The sequence below is a fragment of the Lissotriton helveticus genome, chromosome 4_1 (assembly GCF_964261635.1).
Source record: "Lissotriton helveticus chromosome 4_1, aLisHel1.1, whole genome shotgun sequence".
Classification (NCBI taxonomy): Eukaryota; Metazoa; Chordata; class Amphibia; order Caudata; family Salamandridae; genus Lissotriton; species Lissotriton helveticus.
In genome coordinates this window covers 781,135,325-781,149,232 of record NC_136063.1, presented here as the reverse complement: position 1 = coordinate 781,149,232, position 13,908 = coordinate 781,135,325, and the positions used below count along the sequence as shown (strand labels likewise).

Below are 13,908 nucleotides of genomic sequence, written 5' to 3'. Positions count from 1 at the left end.
CCACACACACACACACACACACAGAGCCACACACACACACAGAGCCACACACACACACACAGAGAGCCACACACACACACACACAGAGAGCCACACACACACACAGAGCCACACACACACACAGAGCCACACACACACACAGAGCCACACACACACACAGAGCCACACACACAGAGAGCCACACACACAGAGAGCCACACACACAGAGAGCCACACACACAGAGAGCCACACACACAGAGAGCCACACACACACACACAGAGCCACACACACACACACAGAGCCACACACACACACACAGAGCCACACACACACAGCCACACACACACAGAGCCACACACACACACACACAGAGCCACACACACACACACAGAGCCACACACACACACACAGAGCCACACACACACACAGAGAGCCACACACACACACAGAGAGCCACACACACACACAGAGAGCCACACACACACACAGAGCCACACACACACACAGAGCCACACACACAGAGAGCCACACACACACACACAGAGCCACACACACACACACAGAGCCACACACACACACACAGCCACACAGCCACACACACACACACAGAGCCACACACACACACACAGAGCCACACACACACACACAGAGCCACACACACACACAGAGCCACACACACACACAGAGCCACACACACACACAGAGCCACACACACACACACAGAGCCACACACACACACAGAGCCACACACACACACAGAGCCACACACACACACAGAGCCACACACACACACAGCCACACACACACACACAGAGAGCCACACACACAGAGAGCCACACACACAGAGAGCCACACACACAGAGAGCCACACACACACACACACAGAGCCACACACACACACACAGAGCCACACACACACACACAGAGCCACACACACACAGCCACACACACACAGAGCCACACACACACACACAGAGCCACACACACACACACAGAGCCACACACACACACACAGAGCCACACACACACACACAGAGAGCCACACACACACACACAGAGAGCCACACACACACACAGAGCTACACACACACACAGAGCCACACACACAGAGAGCCACACACACACACACAGAGCCACACACACACACACAGAGCCACACACACACACACAGCCACACAGCCACACACACACACACAGAGCCACACACACACACACAGAGCCACACACACACACACAGAGCCACACACACACACAGAGCCACACACACACACAGAGCCACACACACACACAGAGCCACACACACACACACAGAGCCACACACACACACAGAGCCACACACACACACAGAGCCACACACACACACAGAGCCACACACACACACAGCCACACACACACACACAGAGAGCCACACACACAGAGAGCCACACACACAGAGAGCCACACACACACAGAGCCACACACAGAGCCACACACACACACAGAGCCACACACAGAGCCACACACACACACAGAGCCACACACAGAGCCACACACACACACACAGAGCCACACACACACAGAGCCACACACAGAGCCACACACACACACACACAGAGCCACACACACACACACACACACAGAGCCACACACACACACAGAGCCACACACACACACAGAGAGCCACACACACACACACACAGAGAGCCACACACACACACAGAGCCACACACACACACAGAGCCACACACACACACAGAGCCACACACACACACAGAGCCACACACACAGAGAGCCACACACACAGAGAGCCACACACACAGAGAGCCACACACACAGAGAGCCACACACACAGAGAGCCACACACACACACACAGAGCCACACACACACACACAGAGCCACACACACACACACAGAGCCACACACACACAGCCACACACACACAGAGCCACACACACACACACAGAGCCACACACACACACACAGAGCCACACACACACACACAGAGCCACACACACACACAGAGAGCCACACACACACACAGAGAGCCACACACACACACAGAGAGCCACACACACACACAGAGCCACACACACACACAGAGCCACACACACACACAGAGCCACACACACAGAGAGCCACACACACACACACAGAGCCACACACACACAGAGCCACACACACACACACAGCCACACAGCCACACACACACACACAGAGCCACACACACACACACAGAGCCACACACACACACACAGAGCCACACACACACACACAGAGCCACACACACACACACAGAGCCACACACACACACACAGAGCCACACACACACACAGAGCCACACACACACACAGAGCCACACACACACACAGCCACACACACACACACAGAGAGCCACACACACAGAGAGCCACACACACAGAGAGCCACACACACACAGAGCCACACACACACAGAGCCACACACACACAGAGCCACACACACACAGAGCCACACACACACAGAGCCACACACACACAGAGCCACACACACACAGAGCCACACACACACAGAGCCACACACACACAGAGCCACACACACACAGAGCCACACACACACAGAGCCACACACACACACACACACAGAGCCACACACACAGAGCCACACACACACACACACACACACACAGCCACACACACACACAGAGCCACACACACACACACACACACACAGAGCCACACACACACACACACACACACACAGAGCCACACACACACACACAGAGCCACACACACACACACAGAGCCACACACACACACAGAGCCACACACACACACAGAGCCACACACACACAGAGCCACACACACACACACACACACACACACACACACACACACAGAGCCACACACACACACACAGAGCCACACACACACACACACACAGATCCACACACACACACACAGAGCCACACACACACACACACAGAGCCACACACACACACACAGAGCCACACACACACACACAGAGCCACACACACAGAGCCACACACACAGAGCCACACACACACACAGAGCCACACACACACACAGAGCCACACACACAGAGCCACACACACACACAGAGCCACACACACACAGAGCCACACACACAGAGCCACACACACAGAGCCACACACACACACACAGAGCCACACACAGAGCCACACACAGAGCCACACACAGAGCCACACACAGAGCCACACACACACACAGAGCCACACACACACACACAGAGCCACACACACAGAGCCACACACACACACACAGAGCCACACACACACACAGAGCCACACACACACACAGAGCCACACACACACACACACACACACAGAGCCACACACACACACACACACACACAGAGCCACACACACACACACAGAGCCACACACACACACACAGAGCCACACACACACACAGAGCCACACACACACACAGATCCACACACACACACACAGAGCCACACACACACACAGATCCACACACACACACACAGAGCCACACACACACACACAGAGCCACACACACACACACAGAGCCACACACACACACACACAGAGCCACACACACACACACAGAGCCACACACACACACACAGAGCCACACACACAGAGCCACACACACAGAGCCACACACACACACAGAGCCACACACACACACAGAGCCACACACACACACAGAGCCACACACACACACACAGAGCCACACACACACACACACACAGATCCACACACACACACACACACAGATCCACACACACACACACAGAGCCACACACACACACACACAGAGCCACACACACACACACAGAGCCACACACACACACACAGAGCCACACACACACACACACAGAGCCACACACACACAGAGCCACACACACACACACAGAGCCACACACACAGAGCCACACACACAGAGCCACACACACAGAGCCACACACACACACAGAGCCACACACACAGAGCCACACACACACACAGAGCCACACACACACACAGAGCCACACACACACAGAGCCACACACACAGAGCCACACACACAGAGCCACACACACACACAGAGCCACACACAGAGCCACACACAGAGCCACACACAGAGCCACACACACACACACACAGAGCCACACACACACACACAGAGCCACACACACAGAGCCACACACACACACAGAGCCACACACACACACAGAGCCACACACACACACAGAGCCACACACACACACAGAGCCACACACAGAGCCACACACACACACACACACACACAGAGCCACACACAGAGCCACACACAGAGCCACACACAGAGCCACACACAGAGCCACACACAGAGCCACACACAGAGCCACATACAGAGCCACACACACACACACAGAGCCACACACAGAGCCACACACACACACACAGAGCCACACACAGAGCCACACACACACACACACACACAGAGCCACACACACACACACAGAGCCACACACACACACACACACACACAGATCCACACACACAGAGCCACACACACACAGAGCCACACACACACAGAGCCACACACACACAGAGCCACACACACACACACAGAGCCACACACACACAGAGCCACACACACACACACAGACACACACACACACACACACAGAGCCACACACACACACAGAGCCACACACACACACACAGAGCCACACACACACACACACAGAGCCACACACACACACACAGAGCCACACACACAGAGCCACACACACAGAGCCACACACACAGAGCCACACACACAGAGCCACACACACACACAGCCACACACACACACACAGAGAGCCACACACACAGAGAGCCACACACACAGAGAGCCACACACACAGAGAGCCACACACACAGAGAGCCACACACACACACAGAGCCACACACAGAGCCACACACACACAGAGCCACACACACACACACAGAGCCACACACACACACAGAGCCACACACACACACACAGAGCCACACACACACACACAGAGCCACACACACACACACAGAGCCACACACACACACAGAGCCACACACACACAGCCACACACACACACAGAGCCACACACAGAGCCACACGCACACACACACACACACACACACACACAGAGCCACACACAGAGCCACACACAGAGCCACACACAGAGCCACACACACACACACAGAGCCACACACACACACACAGAGCCCCACACACACAGAGCCACACACACACACACAGAGCCACACACACACACAGAGCCACACACACACACACAGAGCCACACACACACACACACAGATCCACACACACAGAGCCACACACACACAGAGCCACACACACACAGAGCCACACACACACACACAGAGCCACACACACACACACAGAGCCACACACACACACACAGAGCCACACACACACACACAGAGCCACACACACACACAGAGCCACACACACACACACAGAGCCACACACACACACAGAGCCACACACACACACAGAGCCACACACACACACAGAGCCACACACACAGCCACACACACACACAGAGCCACACACAGAGCCACACACACACACAGAGCCACACACAGAGCCACACACACACACAGAGCCACACACAGAGCCACACACACACACAGAGCCACACACAGAGCCACACACACACACACACAGAGCCACACACACACACACACAGAGCCACACACAGAGCCACACACACAGAGCCACACACAGAGCCACACACACAGAGCCACACACAGAGCCACACACACAGAGCCACACACAGAGCCACACACACAGAGCCACACACAGAGCCACACACACACACACAGAGCCACACACACACACACACACAGAGCCACACACACACACACACACAGAGCCACACACACACACACACAGAGCCACACACAGAGCCACACACACAGAGCCACACACAGAGCCACACACACAGAGCCACACACAGAGCCACACACACAGAGCCACACACAGAGCCACACACACACACACAGAGCCACACACACACACAGAGCCACACACACACAGAGCCACACACACACACACAGAGCCACACACACACACACAGAGCCACACACACACACACAGAGCCACACACACACACACAGAGCCACACACACACACAGAGCCACACACACACACAGAGCCACACACACACACAGAGCCACACACACACACAGAGCCACACACACAGCCACACACACACACAGAGCCACACACAGAGCCACACACACACACAGAGCCACACACAGAGCCACACACACACACAGAGCCACACACAGAGCCACACACACACACAGAGCCACACACAGAGCCACACACACACACACACAGAGCCACACACAGAGCCACACACACAGAGCCACACACAGAGCCACACACACAGAGCCACACACAGAGCCACACACACAGAGCCACACACAGAGCCACACACACAGAGCCACACACAGAGCCACACACACACACACAGAGCCACACACACACACAGAGCCACACACACACACAGAGCCACACACACACACACACACACACAGAGCCACACACACACACACACACAGAGCCACACACACACACACACAGAGCCACACACACACACACAGAGCCACACACACACACACAGAGCCACACACACACACACAGAGCCACACACACACACACAGAGCCACACACACACACACAGAGCCACACACACACACACAGAGCCACACACACACACACAGAGCCACACACACACACACAGAGCCACACACACACACACAGAGCCACACACACACACACAGAGCCACACACACACACACAGAGCCACACACACACACACAGAGCCACACACACACACACAGAGCCACACACACACACAGAGCCACACACACACACAGAGCCACACACACACACAGAGCCACACACACACACACACACACACAGAGCCACACACACACACACAGAGCCACACACACAGAGCCACACACACACAGAGCCACACACACACACACACACAGAGCCACACACACACACACAGAGCCACACACACACACACACACACACAGAGCCACACACACACACACACACACAGAGCCACACACACACACACACACACACACAGAGCCACACACACACACAGAGCCACACATACACACAGAGCCACACATACACACAGAGCCACACACACACAGAGCCACACACACACAGAGCCACACACACACAGAGCCACACACACACACACACAGAGCCACACACACACACACACACAGAGCCACACACACACACAGAGCCACACACACACACAGAGCCACACACACACACACAGAGCCACACACACACACAGAGCCACACACACACACAGAGCCACACACACACACAGAGCCACACACACACACAGAGCCACACACACACAGAGCCACACACACACAGAGCCACACACACACAGAGCCACACACACACAGAGCCACACACACACAGAGCCACACACACACAGAGCCACACACACACAGAGCCACACACACACACAGAGCCACACACACACACAGAGCCACACACACACACACAGAGCCACACACACACACAGAGCCACACACACACACAGAGCCACACACACACACACAGCCACACACACACACACAGCCACACACACACACACAGCCACACACACACACACAGCCACACACACACACACAGCCACACACACACACACAGCCACACACACACACACAGCCACACACACACACACAGCCACACACACACACACAGCCACACACACACACACAGCCACACACACACACACAGCCACACACAGAGCCACACACAGAGCCACACACAGAGCCACACACAGAGCCACACACAGAGCCACACACAGAGCCACACACAGAGCCACACACAGAGCCACACACAGAGCCACACACAGAGCCACACACAGAGCCACACACAGAGCCACACACAGAGCCACACACAGAGCCACACACAGAGCCACACACAGAGCCACACACAGAGCCACACACAGAGCCACACACAGAGCCACACACAGAGCCACACACAGAGCCACACACAGAGCCACACACAGAGCCACACACAGAGCCACACACAGAGCCACACACAGAGCCACACACAGAGCCACACACAGAGCCACACACAGAGCCACACACAGAGCCACACACAGAGCCACACACAGAGCATAATTCCAAGAGCCAATTTAGTTAAAAAATTACTTTTGAAGAAGCATCCGGGGCACTGTGGGGACGCGGACAGCTCATTTGCTTACATGCCCCCTCCCCCAATGATTTAATACGCTCAGCCTCCTGGTCCAGCCAGTCATGGCCCACAGCCACTTTCTATCACAGTCTACTCCAACCAGTCATGGCCCACAGCCACTTTCGAACTCAGTCTACCCCAAACAGTCATGGCCTTAAGCCACTATCTATCAAAGTTAGTGCAGACAGACGTTATCAGGGAATGTTCCGATCGATCTACAGACTAGTATTGCAGATTCCTGGGTGGATCTTGTGCACTGGCACACAGGCGGGAGCAGGGACCCCGCGTAGACATGAAGAGGAAACGTGTGCTCTCCAGACATCTACTCCTAGACACACCAAGTGATATAAACACACGGTAGCTAGAGACACACAAACAGACATCTACTCACAGACAATTGGTGAGTGATACAAACCACATAGTACCTGTTGATACACAACTAGCAAGCACTGACACACAGACTACCCTACCTTATACTGACACAGTCCGCGCCTACTAGACACAATCTACTCTCAGACACATCTAACGGTGCAAACGCTGTGCCTGGTGACCCCATCGGAATCTTCTGACAAGGACACGTGTGCATGGGCGAACACAACCCTCAATACACCAATGTGGCGGTGTTGTGTCGGGGAATTGTGGCGACTTGTGGTTGTGATGCTTTAGTTCATGAACACGGTCTCTATCAGTAGACTTGTAATATAGCGCGTGGTGCCACTGCTCGGCAGTGCTGCTGCTAGGCACTGCACAGCCTGCTCAGGGTCACAGTGGCACGCGGGCTCGTTAGCCTGTACCCTGGGGCGTTGCACGAGTGTGTGCATGAGAAGAGCATGTGTGTGCGCGTGAGAGAGATACGTGCGTTTGCCGTGACCCCTGCCGGAGCCTGCAGGCTGCAGTTTCTCCCCAGCACCCGGTACCCACACCGACTAATGCCCCCCACCTATCCCCCTTTGCCCCCCCCCCCATACCTGGCACCTTGTCGGATGCACATAATGCGAGCCGGAGTTAAACGTCGCACATTACATGTTCGTGTCACCGTTGTCTGCTACGATGTTTCCAAAGCGCTAAGAAGTGGCACTGTGGCATTAGGTGTATATATTAAAACAGACATTTATGGGTGCCTAGTCTTTTGATATTCGGGGGACATCTTAGAAGAGTCTGTCTGGCGTAGGGGTGTACATGTCGCTCAGACCGCCACCCTGCCCGCCCCAGCCCTGCATGCATTCTTCTAGCGTCGGGGTTCTTACTCAAAATCGCCGTTTCTGCTCCGAACGCTATAAAAGTTCAAAAGGAAAATACAAAAATATGTCCTCTAAATCTTAAGACATGATTGTGGAAGCGTTGTAAATATGACTCGTCAGCTCGCCCGAACAGAGCTCACAATACAAATAAAAGACACAAGGTACACGTCAGTAATTTAAACGATATAACATTGAAAACAGCGACAATGTAATAACTCACCTTCATAAATATTATTGCATATAGAATTATCAAACAAAACAGTGTGCCTAAAACTTCTGCTCGAATGGCAAATAATTGTACGCAAGTCATCAATATATTGAAATGCAAACTTTACCTTCTACAAAATGGCCACAACATCGGTGGAAGGCATTTCTTTTATTCTTTTCGCAAATTTAATTGAATACTTAATAGCTTTTGATGAATAAATTTACAACGAGCGCCGCGGGGTATCTTTTAAAAAAAAAAATAGCACCATGCACAGAATTTAAAATGTTGGGCACAAATGCTATTTTAATTCTCGACGATTCTTATTTACTTTAATAAATAATAAAGATGATTGCTATCTGCGTGTGTGTCTTTCTATCTATATATCTATTAGTGTGTGTCTGTCTATGTGTGTATTTATCTATGTGTGTATTTATCTGTCTGTCTATATACAAGTATGTGCGTGTGTTTATATATACCATAATGTCGGAGCCTTTGAAGAGCGTGTGGCACTCGCCGTGTTTACTCGCCCGCCGCTGCGCCTCCCCGGCTCCAGCACCGTTTCGCAGGTGGGTAATTGGCAAGTTAAATATTTGCCCTGCCTCCCTGGCAGGGGTCCTCAGGCCCCCGTCCGCCCCCTCGCTCGCTGCTGCTACTATCAGGTATCTGCAGTTTGATCTCAGATCAAAGCGCCTCTCTGGCTAATAGTTGATGCCTTCCCATTGATCCGGCTTTGATGCAGGCGAGTTCTGCCTTAACACGAGCCGGGGGGCCCTGTGCACCGACATCCTCACAGCTCTCCCCCCCCCCCCAACCCCCCACAAGAATATGAAACAATGCGCCGAGGCTCGGAGAGCTGGGAAAAAAATGCAAACCCTTTCAACTTCAGAAAACGCTGGCTCCAGATATCTAAATCGATAAGTAATGACAGTGAATAATTTAAAATATCGATTTAACTTGCAACATATCCTTTCAGATTGAACAGATCGACCTCTGCGCCTGCTCACATAGCCCCCCTCTCCGCGTTTCGGGGCAGAATTTGCATTTTAAACGAAGGAGGTGCATTTTTTGTGTGTGTTGGTTCGGTGTTTGTTTACCTGCGGACTCCGCAGCGCTGTCAGATTTTGGGGATAAAATGAAGCCTCTCTGGTCAGGTGTATATTTTAACAATATGGCTATGCAGCCAGTATTACTAACAAAATGTAATCAATACCACTAATTCATGCATCTTTTTCAACAGCACAGGGGAGCCATTTGCTCCCGATATGTGAAGTGCACTTATCATAGGCTCCAATTTCAGAAACAGCTGTGGGATGGACGTGTCCAACCTTCCAAAGTCAATCAGCCCAATGAATGAAGTATCAACAACAATGCCATGTTGGTGTGAACAGCCCCTGACTGCACTCGTGCCTAGTCTTCACGATCGCGCAAGTGCGACTCTACAAATATACGAGCGCCTTTTCTTTAATTTACCAATCCGAAAATGGTCTTAAATTAAAACAAAAATAAATAGTGAGCAAGCAAACTTACACACACACACACACATATTTATATATAAATATAATTATAAAATAGGACTTCGGGGGGCGCTGTGTAATGGATGTCATTAAGGATAGGACACAATCGGCAGTACTGGGAGATAAGCATTTGGGTGAAGAACTGAAGCACGCACGCGAGGAGGAGCAACACGGAGCACAATGGAGAGCAATACAATGCGCAGGGAAAGGATACAAGCGACAGAGCAACAGCATGGCATGATGGGTGCATACAGATGGGAGAGCAAAATACAGAGAAGCGAGAAGCAAGAGTGAGACAACTAAAAAACATGCGCTATCACGGGGTTCTTAAGAAAATATATATATTTTTTAAAGTAGCTCCCTAAAAGCTAGCAGTGAAGGACACACACACAAGTTACGCTTAGGGGAAAGGACAATGCAAGCTATCGAATAGAAGGCAAACGAGTGTGAAAATAAAGTCAACCGGTGATGGGCAACGGGTGGGCTTTCAAAGTTCTTGGTAATCTGACAATAGGTCTTTTTCAGACAGCCGAAGATAATGTGCGGCGTTGGGACAGCTGCTTGCAGTTAACAATGCAGCATTGAAAATCAAGTCTGGCTCCAAGGTACGGAGGACTATAGCCTCCAAGAAAATAGTATTTTAGCAAGTTGCACCCCCTATTCAAGTGCTGTGTGCACATATGCAGCACTGTATTTTGGCCAGGGGTGTGGGGAAAAATGGGGGGAGGGGTGGTTCGTACAGTTGTTGAAGCAAATCTATCTCCTGCTCTCGATTCCGACATATAGGATCACTTACCAGGAATAAGCACAACAAGCACACCATCGTGGATCACGGACCATGGGGAGGCAGGGTGTCCCACCATTCTTGACAGGGCCGGTAGATTAAGTCGTAGATTGGGCGGGGGAAGCCTTCAGAGCTGAATGGGCTACCAAGACCCCTAACTAATCAGGAGCTCTTAGTGAAGGACTGCTTCAAACTAATTCCCCCCATGAACGATTCTCGTCCGACTCAACGATGCACAATGTCACCGATTATATTTCACTGGGAGGCAGGTGCTGATCTGCAGGTAGCCCGTCTAAGTACACTCCAATGACGACTATCCGTTTCTCTCTTTCGTCATAGAGGACTGGAGATCGCTCACCATCATGAGACTCCGGCCTGAAATTAATTACTAATCATGGTACTTAATATGACCAGCAACGCAATTAACAACCAGGCTACGAGAACAGAGAAAGAATCTTCACCGCGCACCAAAACCCCGAATACAAACAACAGACAAGCAGGGAGTGATGAGGAAGACTTTCCGACTCCAGGAAGAGAGGGGGCCCGTGGAGAAAAATCCGGCATCTACAGAAAAGGCAGACTGCGGATCTGTGGGGCCTACTCCCTTGAAGTGAGCAGCTTCCTAGAAGCATTTAAGGGAATCAGGGAACTTCCCCATAACGATCAAGATCAGCGAGAAGGCATCGGACTGGGAGGGGGGTGGAAGGGACGGGGAGAAATGCCGCGGCTGCGTGTCCTCGGCTCTGGCAGGGCAGGGAGAGGCTGCAGGAGGTTCCTGACGAGAAAGGAGCATTACGTGAACCCACCCGCTCGCCCTAGCTCCTAGAAAAAAATGGCAGCCTCAAACATCCTGGGGAAAAAAAATAAGACAACACCCACCGCCGCAATGACGGCAACAAAGAGGCGGGATGAGTAAAAATCGCCGGAAAGCCCGCGAATCTGCTACCACAATGACTGACGCATCTCTGTTCCAATGGCTAGCCTCCATTTATGGAGCTAGCCAATGGAACAGAGAGGCGGGACAAAGCCCCAGACTGCTTCTCAAAAGATTTCGCCTGCGCGAACGCTGCTGCGCAGCGGACACCAGGCGAAACCTAAAAAGAACTATATACATGCATACCTACACATGTAATTTTCAGCATAAACAAATTCATCAATTATAGTAAAGCAACAATTGGTGTGCTAAGACCCGTAGTGCTCATTAAACAATTACCATTTACTTCAACGAAACATTTAAAATATTATAATCCGAGTATTTTCATTGATAAGGTGTAAATATGTAATATTGGCTGGAACAGCGGTAATCTCATCCATTAACAAATGCACCTACTGTCAGGACTGTGATAACAAATGATATTCCTTCAGGGTGTCTAATTTACTAGTGTCTTTAATGCATCTTCCCACATTACGCTTCATATTTCCTAAAGATTTGTTACAGCAGGTTGGGAACTGGCGAAAATACTGTATTAACTTCAGGATGTTTCTAATGGGTGCTTTTTTAGGTCTAGCTTGAAGCGCAGCTGTGTGGTGACCTATTGCTACCAATATTTAAAAAAATATCTATAGAGTGGGCTGTAGCTCCGCCCAATTGAGTTGACCACTTTCACTGCAGGCTCTGTGGCGGTTTGGTCTATCACTCTCCTTGACATGGAGCGCCTGCATTGTCAAGCAAGAGGGACTTATTTTATGTGTCACTGTATACAGAAAACAATTCTTCACTGCAGCATGGAAATACATTAAGAAATATTCCAATTACCAATTCTGAAAGTTTTTCAATTTCTCCCTCTCTTGCTGCTCTTAAAAGCATTTCTTCAAGCTTTCTCTCTCTTGTTCGTTCAGCAGCTGTTAAAGAAATGAAAAGGTGCAGTTAGGACTCCTGAGCCACACACATCTTTAGTTTTGTAAAATCTTGAGATAACGGACACAAAGTGTATCAAGAAGTCAGGTGATC

At 51.6% G+C, this 13,908-nt stretch overlaps 1 protein-coding gene across 1 annotated transcript in view; it reads right to left on the bottom strand.

Annotated features, from left to right (window-relative positions):
• OSBPL1A (oxysterol binding protein like 1A) overlaps positions 1-13,908 on the bottom strand; it is a 1,891,697-nt gene that overhangs the window by 1,651,259 nt on the left and 226,530 nt on the right. Inside the window, exon 4 of the mRNA XM_078687412.1 lies at positions 13,714-13,799. Coding sequence (XP_078543538.1) covers positions 13,714-13,799 — 86 coding nt within the window. The remainder of the gene's footprint in view (positions 1-13,713; positions 13,800-13,908) is intronic.